General features: G+C 37.4%; 1 protein-coding gene across 2 annotated transcripts; it reads left to right on the top strand.

The window, feature by feature from the left end:
• The first annotated feature begins 272 nt into the window (after positions 1–272).
• Positions 273–7,872, top strand: LOC130425182 (potassium voltage-gated channel subfamily A member 2). 2 transcript variants are annotated; one of them, XR_008907040.1, is made up of 3 exons: positions 273–1,222; positions 2,368–4,101; positions 6,688–7,872. XR_008907040.1 is itself a non-coding variant. In XM_056751284.1 (2 exons), exon 2 carries the CDS (start codon positions 2,496–2,498, stop codon positions 3,975–3,977), a length of 1,482 nt encoding a protein of 493 aa, XP_056607262.1. In that variant the 5' UTR covers positions 273–1,222; positions 2,368–2,495; the 3' UTR covers positions 3,978–7,872. The 2 variants fall into 2 exon arrangements, 1 of the variants encoding a protein (XP_056607262.1); XM_056751284.1 differs by having other exon boundaries at positions 2,368–7,872.
• Positions 7,873–20,089: the final 12,217 nt, after the last annotated feature.

The raw sequence follows: 20,089 nt of genomic DNA, 5'->3' as shown, positions 1-20,089 counted from the left end.
GCTTAACCTTTGTTTAAAGTTGTAAACATTTATTCAGTTGTTATATGATACGGTTTCCAAAAGTGCTAAAACTGTCATACACAACTGGATTATAAACCAGGCTATTATATATAACATTGTACATATCATTTAAGTAAGTAAACAGCAGGATAGAACTCCATTATGAACATAAAGTAGCCTGACTGACAAAGCTAAAGAACATCGTGTTTTATTTCAGTGCACCAATATCACTGTAACAACAACAAAATGATCCAGGACAACGGAAACTTTTGTTCAGCTGTCCATGCATCCTTTAAGGTCACATTTTCAAAGTAGGTCGTGGAAACATCACTTACGCGTCCCCTTTAAATTGCCCACTCTGCGCAAAAAGTGAGGAGTGGTGGCGCGCGCGGAACGCGCCTTTTATCATCCAAGACTCTTTTGGTATGCAAAGCAATGATTGACTGCAGATTAAACGCTTTAACTAGCTGACCTGTGTTAACGTGATGCAAGAACTACAGAGAAATCGCAGGGGAGGTACAGTAGACAGACAGGTAGGAGTCGAGATGGGTGCTGTCCAAGGTGCCGCTGCTGCGTTTTGCACACTGTATGTTTCCATGGCAAGAACATGTTTATGATTTGTAGGCGGTCACTTCCCATTACGCACTTGTTCTATTAAGGGAGTTTTTGATAGAACGTATACAGATAACAAATCCACATATTCTAAAGTTGCGCAATATCACCTACTCGCGTTTTAATGTCACACGTTGGCTGTGTTATTCAGAGATGTGATTTATGCAAACTAATGCATCTGTAGCGTCATTTGTTGCAACCTGTCTGACGCGGAGTGCGGCTTGCTGTAACCTCCTAATGCCTCTTAAACGGGGAATACACACCTCTACACGTTCGCGTTAGAGAACAACAAACGTGTTTTCATCCCGTGTCCTTCTCACGCAACCTGGGTTGAAGAACCTTCGGGGAAGACGAGAACACACCCGAATACTGTACCTCTCCGCCCCTCCTCTCCGCCTGCCCCGTTACGCACAATGCGCCGGTGCGCCGGTGCGCCGAGAGCTACAGCAGACGGTGGCAGCCGGGATTTAAGGAATCACATGTGTGTTTGTCGCTGTCTCCACGGCCACACGGACACTGCGATGCCATCCTGACTTCGAGAAGGTTGTCGTGACTTCTTGCACCTTTAGAGGAAGCCTTGCTATCCGGGCGATTTAAGTTTCTCCAGCAGGTATGTTGCTTCTTATTATATAATTTCATATCAGATGATGTATTGAATAGTCTGTTTTATGAATTTATCTGTCATGCTGCATGTGCTTGTTATGATGATGCACGTGGATAGATATCATAAGAGAAAAGAGAGACCACCAGGTCTTGAAATGTATTTTCCTGCAGTTTAATATTTCATAAGCTCCTTCTGCTGAATATTTTAAAGCACGCTGGTTGTGTTTGGGACAAGCAACATTTTATTAAAACTCATGTAGCAAGTGTGCCATAGGCAGTGTTTAGAATGTTAGGGTACTTCAGGAAGAAGAGAAGAAATGCATAGGTAATGCACGCCCCTGCAGCACTGTTTGGATGCAGAATGGTTTTAGATGGGTCTCATATAAATAGGCCTCTTTCAGATAAATGCATTTTGAGAGATGCTGTCTATTGCAATAAAAACAGATACAAATGACCAAGCTTGAAGTATGCTGTTTTACTGTTGTTGTTTTTCTTTAAAAAATATTACTTTTTACTCAAACTTCTCTATTATTGTTAATATTCATATTATATATATTAAAGAATATATATTTTTTGCTTTATTATTCATTTATACAATACTTATTAACTATATTATATATATTGACATTATTGAAAGAAAAAATATTAAATATAATTGCAACATAATATAATCTATTTATCATGAAAAAAACAATATGAGCGCTTTTCCACCATCGCATCGAATCTTTCTCCTTGCTTAATCGTTCCACTCCGTGCCGATCGTAAATGGATTCATTTTCCACCGCAGGGATGATAACGGAAATCTTTAAAATGTAACCACAAACGCGACATGCCCTTCACTGGCAACACAAGAGACTACAAGAGAGAGAGCTATAACTTCTCTGCACATATTCTATTAGCATGAAGTTCCGTGCCGAGAACAGTATGTATTCATTTCGTGTCGAACCAGCCTCAACTGGTATTATAACTGTAACTGTTTCAGACCGTGCTTAGAACGGATCGGCTTGATGGTGGAAAAGTGCTCTATATTTATATTGCATTTACTACAAATCCTTTAGATTTTTTAAAACATTTAAAACATTATAGCAAGATCACTAAAAACATCATGTTTTAATACTGTCCTAAAATATCTTTCTGTTTACTCTCTTACAGTCAACCACACTGGTAACACGCTGTGGCTCTTTGTGCCCTCTCCCGTCTTCTGAGTGGATACCCTCCTCCTTCTTTCTAACGTGCGGTGTCCTGTTCTGGTAAAAGTGCAGGCCTCATCTTCCAGCACAATGACTGTGGCCACGGCCGACCCCTCAGATGAGGCATCTGCACACCCTGGCCTCCCTCAGGACTACGACCCTGAGGCAGAACAGGAGTGCTGTGAAAGATTGGTCATCAACATTTCAGGTCTGCGTTTTGAGACGCAGCTCAAGACCCTCTCGCAATTCCCCGAAACGTTACTCGGCGACCCCAAAAAGCGAATGAGATACTTTGACCCGCTGAGGAACGAGTATTTTTTCGACAGAAACCGGCCCAGCTTTGACGCCATCCTCTACTACTACCAATCCGGTGGAAGATTGCGCCGCCCCGCCAACGTGACTCTGGATGTCTTCTCGGAGGAGATCCGCTTTTACGAGCTGGGAGACGAAGCCATTGAGATATTCAGGGAGGATGAGGGGTTTGTTAAAGAAGAGGAGAGGCCGTTGCCTGAAAATGAGTTTCAGAAGCAGGTCTGGCTGCTGTTTGAGTATCCGGAAAGTTCTGGACCTGCCAGGATTATAGCTATTATATCCGTAATGGTGATCCTCATCTCCATCGTCAGTTTCTGCCTGGAAACCCTACCCATCTTCCACAGCCATGAAGAAGAGGTGCACAAAGTCCCTGTTGCCTTCTCAAACTCCACAACCACTTACACGTCCACCTACTTCACAGATCCATTCTTCATTCTAGAGACGCTATGCATCATCTGGTTCTCCTTCGAATTCTTGGTTCGCTTTTTCGCCTGTCCGAGTAAAGCCATCTTCTTTACGCACATGATGAACATGATTGATGTGGTGGCCATCATCCCATACTTCATCACTTTGGGCACAGAACTGGCTGAGACGGCAGAGGACAATCAACAAGGACAACAAGCCATGTCCCTTGCCATTCTGAGGGTCATCAGACTCGTACGTGTCTTTAGAATCTTCAAACTTTCCCGGCACTCTAAAGGACTTCAGATTCTCGGCCAGACACTTAAAGCCAGTATGAGGGAGTTAGGCTTGCTCATCTTCTTTCTTTTCATTGGAGTCATTTTGTTTTCTAGCGCTGTCTTTTTCGCTGAGGCGGACGAACCCGAGTCACAGTTCTACAGTATCCCGGAAGCTTTCTGGTGGGCTGTGGTGACAATGACCACCGTTGGTTATGGAGATATGGTGCCCACCACCATCGGAGGGAAGATAGTAGGATCCCTCTGTGCCATAGCAGGCGTGTTGACCATCGCCCTGCCTGTGCCCGTCATCGTATCCAACTTCAACTACTTCTACCATAGAGAAACAGAGGGCGAGGAGCAAGCGCAATACCTCCAGGTCAACGTCCCCAAAGCCGACTCCCAAGAGGAGCTGAAGGGCAGTCGAAGCGGATCCACAATCAGCAAATCTGACTACGTGGAGATAGAAGAAGGCATTAACAACAGCAATGAAGACTTTCAAGAAGAGAGCCTCAAGACAGCAAACTGCACTCTAGCCAACACAAATTATGTTAATATCAAAAAAATGCTGACTGATGTGTAGGTAGTGCTGAGTGTATTGAAGACGGGCGGTCAAATCGGACTTATGAAGCCATGTTGCGAGAGGATTATGGGTCAAAACACCTCAGTAATTGACGTCGTTCATCTAACTTCTGTCCACAATCCAGGTATTCATCAATGTCTGCATGGTCACCTTATCCAAAGCCAAGTATTCATACGGAATGACATAAATCAACAATATCTACGTCTGTATATCTACTGTATATCTACAGTAGTATATCTGTATATCTACATCTTACTCAAAAAGTCAAGCTTCGCCAAAGAAAACCCATTTGTGTGCTTCATTTGCTTTCAAAAACATCTGCTCATGCAAAGAATATCAAACCTAGATAAATCATTCAAGTCTATTCTGCTGCTACCTGTTGATGTCCTAAAAATCAACAAATGTTAACGAAATCAACTGCTTATAAAAAGTGTTAATAATTCAAAATCACTAGGCCTATGGATAACGCTGCAAAGCTTCTGAAGACAAGCTGAATGTCATATTTTACCTTATTTACAGTCTGTGGTGTTTGAATCATTTCTGTGTACACCATCTGCCAAGTCTGTAGCATCCATTAATTTTCTCTCTTTCATCTTTTGACAAACACAACATACTGTAAAGACGTTAAATGAAAACAAGCTAAGTGCCACAGAAAAAAAAATGCTTCACGTATTTCACGTAAGAGCACACTGTTCGCCGTTTTATTATTTCTTCTGCTAGCTGCAGAGATAGTCCAAAACTTAGTTGATATTCAAATTAAATTGTCACTAAAAGGGCCATATTGTAGTTCTCACCCTAGAAAATGGTTGGAAAACACATGCTCATAGTTGTAGCAACGATTTTAGATTATTTTCTGGCGTTGCTTCTTGGCTTTGTCTATCATCTTGAAATTTCTTTCAGATGTAAGGAAAACCTCGGTGGAGCTTGTTTTAGATATGATATCAATTTTTTAGGACCTTGGATCTAGAAAACGCACCGATTTAAAGGTGCTGCATGACCTCAAAACCAATTCCAATGGCATGAATTTTCAACTCAAATGATATACAGAAATTAAGTAGCTAGATATCACATTAATACGTAGCTTAATCTGTGTATATATCTATATTTTTTTAATATCATTTTATCGTAATCCAAAGGTGCTGCTTTTAGGTTTCAGATCTGAGAGAACAGCAGGGAGAAGTATAGAAAGGCCGAAAATGGCTATAGATTACTTGTGTTCAGAAAAGTCATGTACGATTGTCCAATAAAAATACTAAGTCCAAAAACACATTTAAAGGAGCAATGTGGGATTTTTAGGAGGAGCTATTGACAGAAATGCTATTTAATATACAAAACTATGTCTTCAGAGGTGAATGTATTAAGACCTAACATAATGAATTGTTATGTTTGTATTACCTTAGAACAGGGGTTTTCAAACTTCATGATGCCAAGGATCCCCAAATATGATTAACCTTTTGAGACGGACCGCCTTTTCTAAAATATATATCAATCTTCTGTGTAAAGAAACCATTAAAGGATATTATAAAGACAACACGTTGTTTCTAAACCTAAATAGTCTGCAATAATTTTAAATGGAGTCCCATATGTTTTTATGGTACAAGTGTATTAACCATGTTTTTTGGTGTATTGATATCTTAGGGCAAGACCGTGGTTTTACTACAGTCACCATCGTTTACTATGGTTTTAACTGTAGTGAAACCATTGATTTTCAATTTTAACTGTTGTAAATCCATGGTAAATTTTCGTAAGGAATAAAAAAGAAACTAAAGTGAGAAAAACTAAAGAAATATAGAAAGATTCAAATATAAATACTTCTAGAAACCATCAATAGCAAAAAAGGCTGATAAACACTGTGGACTTTTATCAATTATTTGGGGGACGCCTTGCAACCCCCCCCCGGACCCAAGTTTGAAAACCCCTGCCTTAGTATAAGCAATTTTTTTAATCTACATACAGAGGGAGCCTATATACATGAAATTCGCTATGTTGCGCCGCCCTGTTATGTACAGTAACCATAAACGGACAAACAGTACAAAGCACATTTTCTCTACCTTGCGGTACAATGTCCGGTTGTCCATGACTTTAAAAAGTGACAGAAAAATGTCTAATTACTTACTCTTAACTCCTATCTCGCTGTTAGATCTGACGCTTTGGCTTTAACACCGCTGCTTTACATTAGCTAGCTCTGCCCTCAAACGTGCTGCAATGCAATTTCTTCTTTTTATACCTAAAATCCACAGACCCTTTATTTTTATGTAATAAATAAGACATCGCTCCTTCGAAGCTCCCTTCTAATGCCCGCTTGCTCTCTGCCCTCCATCTACATGAGCAGACCACTGTCTCAGCAGACGACATCTTTTTGTACTGTGGCGGCCACCGTCGTGTTTCGAAAGGGAGGGGGGAGAGGAGGACTGAGAGATTGGTTGCACTCACCACTAGTGACCACTAAAAATCCCACCATAGACCTTTCATTATACCAAAATAGCAAGTTCAGTTATTAAAAATAAGTTTTATAAATAGATTTTTGGACTTACAAATGTTGCATCCAATCACAACTATTGTTTCCTCTCTAGTTCATCATATTGCTGTTACCATGGCAACATCATGTCACCTCTCACAAGCTTCTGGTTCACAATATCAGGGTGGGTTGGTGATATCTGTGTACCTTTAGAAGATCTCTCACACATACATTTTCCCCTTTCTCTCCTAGGTCACAGGTGCCTTTGCCTTTATCTTCTGACCTCTAATGGTTTATTTTAGTGAACCTTATGTGCTGATGCCGCTAATGTGATAGCGGAAACTGCTTTCACAGCTGCTGTTAATTCTGTGTTTCTTTCAATTCAGAAAGGAGCGGACATTACTGCATTGTGCAAAGTTTAAATTGTTTTATTGGCCCCACGATGCATAGCCAGTGCCTATGAAACGTTCTAAAGTTAAACTTGGTATCTTTATGCAGGCAAACAGTTTGGGTTTATTTATTTTTTATGCATGATTCTGGGCTGTATGCTGCTGGTGAGAAAGATGTATCATCTTAAGCCAAATGCATAAACTTGTGCGTTCACAGACATTTCTGCAAATCACAATCATCACACCTGTATCACACCTGTATCATGTTGAGTTTTGTTTTGATTCCTAAATGTAATTCGAAAAGCTTAATGACAGCATTGAATGTCAGAGTGCTCAGTTGTAAGCGTCTTTTAACCAGTGTATTGCTAGAAAGATGGCTAACATATGCAAGTTTTGTTATAGTGTTTACAAATGTATAAAAAATGTCATATTACATATAACCATGAGGCCACATTCTCATATACAACATTAGATTCAATATATTAATGTATATACCAACAAGTAAAACTTGCAAGTAACCATAATCACTTTGATTTAATTCTGGACAGAAATGGCTATTTTAATTTTTAACAGTATAACAGTTGCATAATTTTATTGAAATGAAACCATAAAACTGAAAATTTGGTGATATAAAAATGGCACAATTTTTTCCAAGGAATTAATTGGATCGTTACATTGGTACATCCGCACCAGAATGGTGCTTGTTTCATAAAACATACTTATTTGATAAAAGAGCTTAACAAGCTCTAATGCTTACGCAATATCACTGCTTAATCATATAAGCATTCATGTTAAATTTAAGCATTCAGATACAGCGTTTTCATTCAAGTTGGACGAAATGTCGTACCATCGTTTTGTATACCTATGGCCTTGAGGTTGTATGTGTGTACATCAGAGGTCGAGTCTGCAACGAAAGAAAAATAAGATATATCTCTACTATTGATCAGTTATGCAATAGTGTCTATGTGTGTATATCTGTGTAGCTTTTCTGAACCTATGTATATCTTAAATTCAACAGCGTGACTGAATAAAGTCTCATAAAATTCTTCATCTGGTAAAATCGAGTTAATTTTAACCCATTATGGTTGCAGAGGACAATGTCAGAATCAGCCCCTTAAGCCCATAACACTCATGATAGTGACATCTAGTCTGTAATATTCGCTCTACAATGCGGTCTTGTTTTTAGAGCATTTGTTGAAAAAAGAAGATCAAAGTTTTCAGGGTTACTGGATCATAAAGATGCAGATTTTACAAGCACCTCCAATGGACAAAATCTATGGACTGCTAAATGCATATAACCGATATCAATATCAAATGATCAATACTGTCTTACAGCAACTACAAAAACTAAAAAGATCAATGAAAGTGTGTACTGCTTGTTCATTTCAGTCAATCTTGTTTCTTTCTTCATTGTGTGTTTAGTTCGTCATTCAAAGTGTCAACCGAGGGTCATTCAAAGCTCATCCATAAATAAAAATTCAGACATCATGTATTTAACCTCATGTCACATTGTCAAGATATTTTGAGAAATGTGTCATTGGTTTGAAGTCATGGGGTCATGTTTAGTCATGTTTGGTTACAAAATATATTTTTGGGGTTCTTTGTTTAGGAAGAAAGTCATACAGGTTTGCAATGATATGAGAGTGAATAATTAATTAAATTATTTTCATTGGGGGGTTAAAAGTCCCTTTAAGGCTATGGTACACTATTAAAAATAAAGGTGCTAAAAAGGGGTCTTTGTTGCGATGCCATAGAATAATCATTCTGTCAAAGGTTTTCGAAAAGAAATCATTTCTTCCTTACTTCTAAATAGTCTATAGAACCTTGATTCACCTTAAAGACCTTCTGTGCACCTTCTAGAAACCTTTCATATTAGATGTCCATGCAAGCAATCCCAGTGGTACAACTCCATCCTGCTTTCAGAAAATGTCCTGGACCTAGAACATCCTCCAAGCTAATGTTTGGCAGATAACTTTAGTTAAGAAATAAAGCACTCTCTATCCTACCAAGAGCTTTTTAATGTTGATATTATTAGCTCATGCACTGGAAAGAATAATAGCTTCAGATCAATCAAAATGATGGCTGTTGGCACTACACACCAGTCTGCACTTTTCTGAAAGAAGCTGGTGCTCTAAAAATAGCCATTTCTTTGGCAGAAAAATAGACGGGTTAATGTACAGGGCAAGAGTTGAAGACAGTCAATATATACTGGCATGATCTCTAGAGAGTAAGCAGCGTGGAAGCAAGACTGAGAGAGTTTGTCTGTGTAAGAGACAATGGGAGGAACAGAATGTTCAGAAGTGACAAGAATAGAAGAGATGACAGGAAGGAGGTGCGCAACACAATATAACACCTGTGTGAAATACTTACGGTTAGGGGAATTTAACCGAGGCACGGATTTTGTTCGCCATCCTAATCCTGGCTATTCATAGAATATTGATTATCTTTGGGTCGCATATCAATGACTCATAAGAGCTTTTCATCCTAAACCGATATTCTTTTCTTATTATTTAATCCCTTGCATCTGGTCAACGGCATTGAGGGTCAGATATAAACTCTGTTTGCATAGACTATTAAAAGAACGATACTTTGGCTCGTTTTACTCAAACGTCAATATCTTTGCAACAGTGGGGATAAAAATACAGTTCCAATCTATAGCCATCTTTCAGCTAAATCCCTCAGTGCAATGTCTCATTGAAAAAGAGAGTATAGGTGCCCTCTAAAGGTAGTGTCGTGAAATACAGTGCACATGTTTACATTGTTAAGGTGATGTCTATTTTTGGGTTGCTAAAGAATCACAGAGAAATTTCACACCAAAGTTGAATAAATATCAATAAATATTATAAATATAATTCATAATGGCAAAACTCTTTCATGGTTAATTCTTATTACTGTATTGAAAATATATAAAAACAGATATCATGTACTGTATGTTTACAAATGCACTTTTACATTAATTAAGCAAAAATTAACAGCAAAATACATTTTTAAGCTTTTATAACAGTGGGCGTCATTCGTGAAACACGAGCAGAACGATTTTTTTAACTTTTTAACTTTGGTTAAATGCAGAGCTCGTCTCTGTCCTTTTTTACACAGACATCCAGGTGGAGAAGATTATTACAGCATTTCATATTCAGTAATATTCTTTAAAAATAACATACTAATCACAAGTAGGCTTACTGTTGCGGATATTCTAAATCACAGCAGGATAACACGCAGACTCGCGCAGAGCCTCCAAAGCGTTCTCAGGCGCCACCAGCTGGTCATTTTCAGAAGAGCACCAGGTATTCTTATGAATAATAAAACACTTTGGTGGACAAAATTGAATTGATTAATTTATTGGTAAACATATAGCCTATTATTCTCTTATGCATTCATGCAATAAAATGTAGCAAAATCAGAATGAAGTCCAGAGGAATCCAGCACTCCTAGATAGGCAATTTGCGTAGCTTTTCAATCATAGGCGGAGATTTTGCTCATTTTTGTGCACAACTGATGGAAATTCATTAACATACACACATTTTATTATGACATCTGACGTTTACGAAGTATTTGTGAATCAGGAGGAAAGTTTTCGGGAAGGTCTGTTTTACGCGTATTTACGCATTTTAACGAATGTTTCATGAATGAGGCCCAATGTCTATTTCTATGTCTGTCCTTATGCCCTGCTGTGTAATATTCTACTTAAGAGCTTTACTTCAAAACTGCCTTCAAATTTTAAGTTAAAGCAAATTGGCCTTACGTGTCACTAGACTTTATATTTGAAAAAACTGACTTAAGTCATATGGCTAAATTAAAAAAGATGTAAATTACGTGAAATGCAACTAGATTTTTAAGTCAGTTTAATATCATTTGAATTCAAATGAGTATAGCCAATTTGTTTTCATTTAAAACTTAAGCCAGATTCTGAACAAAAAAAGTTTAAATTGAAATTATACACTGAAAAAACAATCAAAAACAAGTTTAATAGATTTTTTTGTTTAAATTAGCTGGATTTTTTGCACACAGTTATTTAAAGTACTTTATAAAATAAGTAAAATTCACTTTAAAAGAACTGTGCAAAAACAAGTAAATTAAAACAATAAAATGATGTCAATCCAACTATTTTTTCAGTTCACCGAAGCCTGAAAGTAGCATATCACTTTAGAACATTTCACTTTCTTAAATTTCAAAGTACAATTAAAAGTAATTTCAACTTACTGTTTAAATTCTGTTACTTATCAAAATAAGTTGAAATTGCTTAACTTTATCGTTATATTTTCTTATGTATTTAATTTTTTGTCACGTAAATAATAATAAAGAAATGTATATAAAAAATAAATAAAAAAAGAAAACATTTCAAAATTTGAGGCAGCAAAAATAAATAACAGCGCACCAGTATCCACTAAATGGGGTGGTTTTCCATTCAGGGCTTAACCCCCATTTCCAGACTAATTCAAATGTTAGTGGTGTCTTGATCGAAAACAACTTGCACTGACATATCTTAATGCAGTCTCAAGATGCACACAGTAATGTCTAATTTTTTTGCATGCTTTTAAAAACGATGAATACATCGTAATTTACAAGTCCTTGTCCTTTTTTTAAGCTTATCGCTGTGTGTTTAACAGCCTTTAAAATAACACGTATGCTACAATATTGCGCTAAATAGAAACAACTACATTGGCACTGTATTAAAACCTCAAATCTTCTTCCGTCTCACAAGTGTTCAGCTGCCATATGGTATGGACTCAGATCCAAGAACATGGGCTCCCATGAACCGCCCTCTCCCCTGAGAGAGAGGAAAACTTGTAAACAGGGACCAGAGGGAGGGCAAGGGCAGGGCACACCTCTCTCATACTGTCTAACTGACACCTGCTGTGTTTGTTTACCACAAGATACATTTTGGATATAACTTCTCCTCTGTGGTTTTTTTTTAAATTATCAGGGTTTTATGGCTGTACTAACAAAAGCATTAAAAAAAGATTAACCCAACAGCTGCTATGAAATCAATAAGCAGGAAAGGTTTCCCAGGCACAGAATGAGTCAGTTTTTAATGCAACAGGAGTCTCTATACAACTATTTATGTTATGCAACAAAATATCTTTGCCATAGCAACCATAGTTTCAGTTGTTAAATTCTATTACAGTTTAGTTACCGTCATAAATCTTTGTTATCAAACCATTACTTTATATAAATTCACAGTAATATATGTATAAATTTATCAATTTAGTAATTTTGGATTATTGTGAATGGGAAAATTCAGATGCCTGTAAACTCCTAGGGGCCGTTTGCAGATAAGATAAACTTAAATGTTAGTGAGGTGTCCTGATTAAAAATAACTTGCACTGACATATCTTTACATATTTAAGTGCGATTGGTTTATCTCAAGATGCACACCAGTAACATATTTTATGTAAAGAATGTCTTACGATTTAAATATCCTAATTTAACCAAGGCATAGTCCTGGCCTAAACTATCAGTTTCTCTTTTACTTTTTGTTCATAAATGTTGAGCAATGATCATAAGAAGAAGGTTATGAATGTGTCTCCCGTTCTCCCATAAATGATAGTGAGGGTGTGGCACCTTTCTCATAAGCTAGCACAGAAATGAGAAGTCTTAAATTAACTTTCACAAGTTAATATTATATTACCTGCAGAGCCCAGCACAGCATCTTTCTCATGCTGGCATGAATTGTGTAGAAAATCACTTCATTTAGTTAATATATACTGTACCTATGGTAAATAAACAATATTCCGGCAAATAGCTGGCAGGAATTGCTACATGTGGCTGCAAGAGTATATTTTAATATTCAACATTTTTATGTTAAAATATCCACCCCAAAACCTTCACAACAGCTCCTCATCATGGCTAGAAAGCAATTACTTTTTTCCATTTTCTTTCACTATCACAAACAGCCATGACAGATGGTGAATTGCTATCCGCAAAAGACTTCTGGTAATAAAATAGCCATATGAACTGACTCTGTGTATAAACAGCAATTATTTTCTGTTGTGTTTCTGACTTCTCGCATGCTCTCATCCATCTCATAAATCCCCATTCTAAACATTGCATTTCATCTTTTTTCCACTAGAGGCAGTATGAAACAACACAAGGGTTCATTGAATCAAGTTTCAGTATCACACTGCCTGTTCATGCAGCATGTCTGCTTCTACAAGAGAAGAAACAAGTCAGGGACAACAACCCACAAAGTAAAATAAACATATTCTTCCTCATTTGTAAACATAATTCTTCTAATACAAAAAATACTATATTATTAAATATTATATAATATATTTGTGAAATGTATATCTTGACATGTATGTAAATATATATGAAGAGTTCATTTGCAAAAACTGATAACATAAAAAAAAATTATATCAATCAAACTGTAGTTGCGCTGTATTGATTAAGTAATAATAACTCAAACAAATACAGCTGGCTAATACAAAAAAAAACATATGATAACATTATAAAAAAACATGAGTTTTGAACATTTAAAAAAATAGTTTTTATTGGTATTTGCAAATAAACTCATATATATTCTCACTTTTTGTTTTATGTAGGTAAATTAGGTAAATTGGGAAACTTTTTGAAAATCCAAATTAGTGTCCTATACCTGAATTCATGCTATATTATGAAGGACATGTGGAGAGCTGAAAATTTGCTTTATTAAATTATGATCATTTTAGAGAATGATCTATTTCCATATCAACAAAACAATGTTGTTTTTCTAATTAACATTTTTGACAAATGTTAAACAGCATACCCTCTTAAACATTTTGGGGGGGGGAAGCTACTACTATAATTTATTATGATGTTTTATAAACTACTGGGAATACAGTAGTTACTGTATTGGAGAACATTTGTGAAAATTGTGTCAACTATTGTAGATTATGACAGAACATACTATATTGTTTAAAATCTAAAATCCAAGGCTGTTTCAACAAGGGCTGTTCCATGAATTACAATTTGTGTCTGTTGCTTTGCATAAGAGAATTGGTTAAATGGTAACTTGCTCATAACAGTAGACAGTGGTCATCTATTTCTGTACATTCATGTCCCTGAGCATTAGATGATTAATCACATTTCCTTTACGAGTAGATGGCTGTTTTCTCTTGGTGATCACCTGGACAATAACTTGAGTTTGTATAATTATGATATACAGATCAAGGGCTGTAGATACAAACCCCCAAAGAGTCACTTTAAGAGCGACCTCTGAAGACTGTCCCTTGAGCGAAACGCTTCAGGATTAAAAAAAGGACATTATTTGAAAATATCTTCAGCACAAGATGATAATTTATTGTTGGGTGATTCTATACTATAGTTTTAAATTTCACTGATTTAATAAAGCATGCCTTAAAACTCTCAAAACAGTATTTTAACCTTTGTTTTATACTCTATGTGTGACTCAACCCAATATTTGAGCAAATTTCAAAGTAAAATTTGTTGTTAATCTCTACTAAATAAAGAACAATGATGTAATATATTTCCCCAAAGGAGCAACAGTAAAATATTGTCTATTTTACTGTCACCAATTTTCATAATCATTACATAATATTATGTACACAAACTACCATTTAAACAAATCAATGCAAGTAAACCTAAAGACCCAAGAGGTGTAAATGTTAAAACCCATTTGTTTATAGAACGCATCATTTCGCTGTAAGTGAATTGAAGTGCATAAAATCAATGCATCTATTCCATTACTCTCAGTCTATTGATCTACAGAAGAGAGCAGTGGTCTGGTCTGTGTCAAAGGGAGAGTCCTGAAGTCCATGAGAGTGTTGCTAAGGTGATAGACAGTCTGCCTTAAAAGGCGCAGGTCGGTGAAATACTATAGATGGACTTCAGACCTCAAAAGCTCAAGTCTCATTTCACATGTAAGACTACACAGGCAGAGAGGCAGATAACCCTTGACATTAAAGGCACTGGTAGAAATGTGTGAAGGACGTAGCATTTCATAATAAAAATAATAGATCAATTTTAAGGTTTTAAAGAAGAGACAAATTGTCTGTACACTTGATTGTCAAACACATGGAGCATGTCCATAATTATTGTGATGAACTACACCTGTGGAAACTACTGACGTCAAACATCGGCAAAAAACGAAAGTAAGATCAATTGTATTGACAATTAAACTCACATTAGAGGTGCAGTGTATACTATTTAGGAGGTTCTGTTGACAGAAATGCAATATGATATACATGTCTTCAGATATTTATATATACCTTATATTATGAAGTGTTATGTTTTTATTACCTAAGAATGAGCTATTTCTATCTACATGGGTCCCCTTACATGGAATTCGCCATGTTGTTTCTACAGAAGCCCTACAGGGACAAATGCAGAGCGCCCTTAGTACATACGTTATCTCCTTCGGAAGGGAGGTGTGGAATTCACAACCTCACCACTAGATGCCACTGAAACTTCCATATTGCTTATAGCAGTTCATTAAATTCACACATTTCGATGTGAAAGAAGTCAAAAAGAACACTGCAAGACATGCAAGTCGGTGCGAAACTGTTCTGGGAAAAGGGCCCTAAAAAAATAAGCAAATCGTTTTCAAGCTAAAAATAGACAAAGTATGTGGCTACTTTCAAGCCCCATTAGTTTTGAAATGTAACTCCAAAGACTTTTTTTGCAGGACAAGTCGATTCTGTTTATCCAAAATAAACCGCATGAGCTGTACAACTTGGTTGTACAATAAACCGTCCTCTCGCTGAGTGTCTGATATAAACGTAAATGTATCTGGAGAGCCGGCCTGCACCTTTGAGAGCCATCACAGAAATTGTTTTTGTTGTTTCTAAAACTGTCAGGTGCGTCGGTAACACTTGCAAAATAAGTGACAATCTTAGTGTCCTCCCCTTATAAGATGTTCAACAGCCTTTCAATAAATTACAAGAACAATTCCACAATGGCTATATAAAAATATACCCTGTGTCTCTATATATAGGGCTTCTTCTAATTTAAGACATCAGAGTGATGTGCTGGACCGCTTCCAGGTCCCTTTGTAGGCACGGCTCCTCCGACCGAGTGGATCGTTTTGGCCCGCCTCGGGAAGCCGCAGCCTAATCCTTTAATGTCATGCTCTAAAGAAGAAGTCATCCAGAAAAAGCAAACGAAGCATCTGTATCCAGATCATTACTGTCAACAATTAATAGACAAAATAAATAGTGTCTGCTCATCAGAGCGTCATAACACAACTACAGTATCACATTTAATAAATCCTATTTTTCACTGGGGAGGAAATTTTGAAACGTTCATAAAGTTACTGTTTTTGAAGATCGCTGCACGCAAAAGTACCTTGAAACATGTCAACTCTTATTGACATGTATCTAAGAATACACTGTTTTTTATAACTTTGCCTAGGTGTTCTTAAAATGGCGAACTCATAGTGTCATGAGTTTCAAGGAAGGTAAATCATGAATAATTAATTTATATAAAAAAATGTTCTTAAAAACTTCCCCTACAACCCGTTCACACCAAGAATGATAACTAAAAGGATAACTATATAAATGGAAAAGAGTCTAAATTTAAAACAGCTGTAACAATAATCAAAAACCATTCAAATTTAGAGGGCACACGCATTTTAAATGTGAAACTTGTGTGCAAACTTGAATGAACTTGTTATCGTCACCTGGTTTGAATGATGTGGTTATCGCTTACAGTTACCATTCTAAGTGTGAACAGACCTTTACAGTCGAGACAATTCATTAAATGTTTTACAGTGGGTGATCATGCATCAAATGAAGCATAAATACAGAATCAAGGTTCTTAAATATTTGCCCAACCTACCGTTATGAAGAACCTTTCCAGCAAAATAGTCACCCGTGACCGGAGGAATTTTTAGATTATAGTCTAGATGTACAGTAACATTCTTTCTATTCTCAGTCTCTTTTTTCTTCAGTCTCCTGTCTCAAATTCATGACTGCTCGCTCATTCTGTTAATCTGACGAATCCTCGCCTCCTGGCACCAGTTTTGCTTAAGATGGCAAGGATGTCAAGAATGAATTACAGCCAGCCTTCCGGCGTTCAGGAAACTAAGGGTGTAGAATGTGGGGTTTTGTTCTTATATGGAATGTGACACTGCACTGATTGTCCCAGCAGCCCTCCACCTTCCATTATCATACACCTTAATAAGCTCAAATTAATTCTTGCTATAGTGACAGAAAAACTGTCAGCTCTGTTCAACATAGAGGAAATTTGACCCAAGAGTGTTTTTAACAAGCGTGGTCATTGTGAAGACAACAAAAATCAGTTGATACATTTGCAAAAAAAAATAACAACAAGCAATAGAAACCTCAACTTTCGAGTAACTGATACCCAACACTAGGACACAGAGGGATCCATTTTTAAGCACGTGGTAAAAAAGGCCCTAAGCCCTCTGATCTTGGTCAAGTGTGCGCATTATTTACGAAACAGAATGTATTTTTTAGTAATTTAACATTTTCGCAAAGTTGTATAAGGAGTGGACAAGCCTTAACATTGCAGGTTTCTTTACAACATACCTTTACGCGAGTTCAATTCGAATTACGTAAAACTAACATATTTTCATCTTCTAGATCATTAGGTTACCATTGCAAAACGGGTTAAGGTAGGACAATGTATTTTAATGTATTTGCAGTAACTGGTTAGAGTCATTTTCACCTCAGCATCCAATCAGATTACAGCTCCTGACATTTTTGTCCACAATATATATCAGACAGTCAGTGTGGATCTTTGAATGTACTCATGTTGACACTAAAGGACGACATGAACTCATGTTTCTCCTTGCTCACAGGCTTACACGTATAATGTTTAAAAGAGAACGTATCCGTTCAACTGATACAGCAAACTCCCAGGCCACCGATGTCAGACGGACCCCCATTAATCAATATCTGGGCGACATTGAACTTCTTGGCTTTTCAGAGTGGATCATTCAGCACTTTTGCAACCTATTCAAAATCCTGACTCAGACTCTGCTGCACATTTATAGAGACATGCAGATCATCTGCAATCGCATCATTGTCCTCCAGCACTATATAGATCTCTTACCTTTTGTATGTCTCACTCGCAGTTGCCAGACTTCAGCAGGCTGCTAAAAGAAGAGTTGATGAATGGCCCCTTTCACCGCCGGCCTCTGGACCCCAAACAGAATTGCATTGGATCTACTGTATAAGCAGTTTAAAGCTGTAGCTGAATCACTGCTGAGCACTGCCTCAGATGTGTGTGTGTGTGTGTGTGTGAGAAAGTGGTTGTGTGTGTTTATTGCGTGCAGAGTCAGGTCCCCGAGCAGTTGGAGGGGAAGGGGCCAGAGAAATGTGATGTGGATTGTGTATTTGTGCGCATTTGTTTTTTGACAGTAATGTAGTGTGCCAACTCAAATCACATGGGATTGTGTAAGAAAAATGCTAAAACATACGGGATGTGCATTTTATCAATGCCCTCATGTATCTTTCCCTATACATTACATTTTCCTGTGCATGTGTGTGATGTTGTGGCTTTGTTTGGGATGGAATACTAAGTTACTACTTAGTGAATACTATCTAGTGAAGCTTCATGCTTAGTATTTTTTTTAAATACAAAACGTAAATTAAACCGTGTCAGTTCACAATAAACATTTACAACAGCAATAAACTACATTGACCTACCACTTTTTGCATGTTTACTCTTGTATGGTGTCCATGTTTTTGTTATTCAGCCCAAATTAGCTTTCAACAGAATACAACCAACAGAACGTTTGTAACCTGAATGCAGACGTATGTACTCGCCAGATCCCTACGCTCTTGTAAATGAACGACGTCTTGAGGTGCCATTCCAAAAGGTAATAAAATCACTCTCGAGAACCTTCTCTGGATCGGTTCCACTTATGTGGAATGATCTGCTCGCTGCTACAAGATCAGCAGATTCTGTAGCCATCTTTCTAGAATCGTCTGAAAACAGATCTCTTCTGTCAACACGTGACCGATCAGTTCTGACTTCCATCTCTTTTCTACTCTTTTGTTGTCCTTATGTTGTTCCAATTTGTTCCATTGTTTACCTCATCTGTAAGTCGCATTGGATAAAAGCGTCTGCTAAATGACGAAATGTAAATGTAACCGAAATCAATATACTGTATCACTATATAGACGATTTCATGAGACACACGGACACTATAATCTTAATTATTTGTTGTTTATTAACTGTATTAAATTAGATTAGAACTACTGAACAGTTATTGATTCCTTGCGGTGGTCTACCGGAAGCTAAGTTTGGGACCCATAATGTTAATATGGAACCGTCTCTATGACCTATAAAAATTAAAACCGGAAACGCTTCAGGACCAGTGTTTACATCTTGATAAGAGGTCAATAAATATAAATATAAATGTCTGAGGTCTAAAGTAATTGTGAATTGTTTTAGTAAACATTAAAAATGGGTCTCACAGACCCGAACACCACTGTGTTAAATCAATGACCGGTTTCCAGTTATCCACTTGTATATTAACTAATTGTTAATTTAATTCTTTATTTAAAACGTTTTTCGCATCAAAATTTATGTACAATGAGTGCAACTTATTTTACAAGACGCAGGTCGCCTCATGGAGGCCGTCACGTTGAGATCACACGAGCAGCCAAAACCCACTCATTTTATCTCAGTGTCCGCCACACTTTTGGACTCATTTCCCAAATGGAATAAATGAATCGTGACCGACTACAAATAGCACATTTGTACTTTTGCATTGTGCTGAAAACACGCCACTAAATGTCGGTCCCCAGGTGACTGCGATATCAATCGCCATGAACACAAAAAAAAACAGGCACATATTTCAGCAGCCCAACGAAATGAGTCGAAAAAGTGATGATCTTAGCAAATGTAGCAAGTCAGGTTTCTAGGAATTTAAAAAAATATGCCTACTGTGCACTACATGCATACTATAAATAATTAGTATGATAGGATACTATTCTAAAAAGGGAGTGTATGCAACTGTTTGTCTCTCTAAGTACCGTGCGTGTGTTTGTGTCTGCAAATGTGTGTGCGCTGGCGTGTGTGTGTGTTCGTGCTCTGGAGATGTTTGCTTACTCTGCACCAGCTCTGGTCCCAGCGTCCTTTACTCGCCTCACAGAGCCTTCGAGCTCTTGCCGGCTCTATTGAGGGGTCTGTCTCTGAAACCCCAACCAACCCTGAAAAGGTAGACAGAAAGTGAGAGAGCCACTCGCAGAAATGAGAACCGGTCTAAAGTTTAAAACCGAGCCAGATGCAAAAGGTAAGGTGTGTGTGTGCGACGGTGCATGTGCGTCTCCCTGATGGCAGACGTGGGTCTCAAG

The sequence above is a fragment of the Triplophysa dalaica genome, chromosome 6, assembly GCF_015846415.1.
Source record: "Triplophysa dalaica isolate WHDGS20190420 chromosome 6, ASM1584641v1, whole genome shotgun sequence".
NCBI classification, from domain to species: domain Eukaryota; kingdom Metazoa; phylum Chordata; class Actinopteri; order Cypriniformes; family Nemacheilidae; genus Triplophysa; species Triplophysa dalaica.
The sequence above is the reverse complement of the archived record's forward strand: the minus strand, read 5'-3'. Positions and strand labels throughout refer to the sequence as shown.

Coding starts and splice junctions, on each gene's coding strand:
- LOC130425182 (XM_056751284.1), top strand. CDS start 2,496: ATGACTGTGGCCACGGCCGACCCCTCAGATGAGGCATCTGCACACCCT.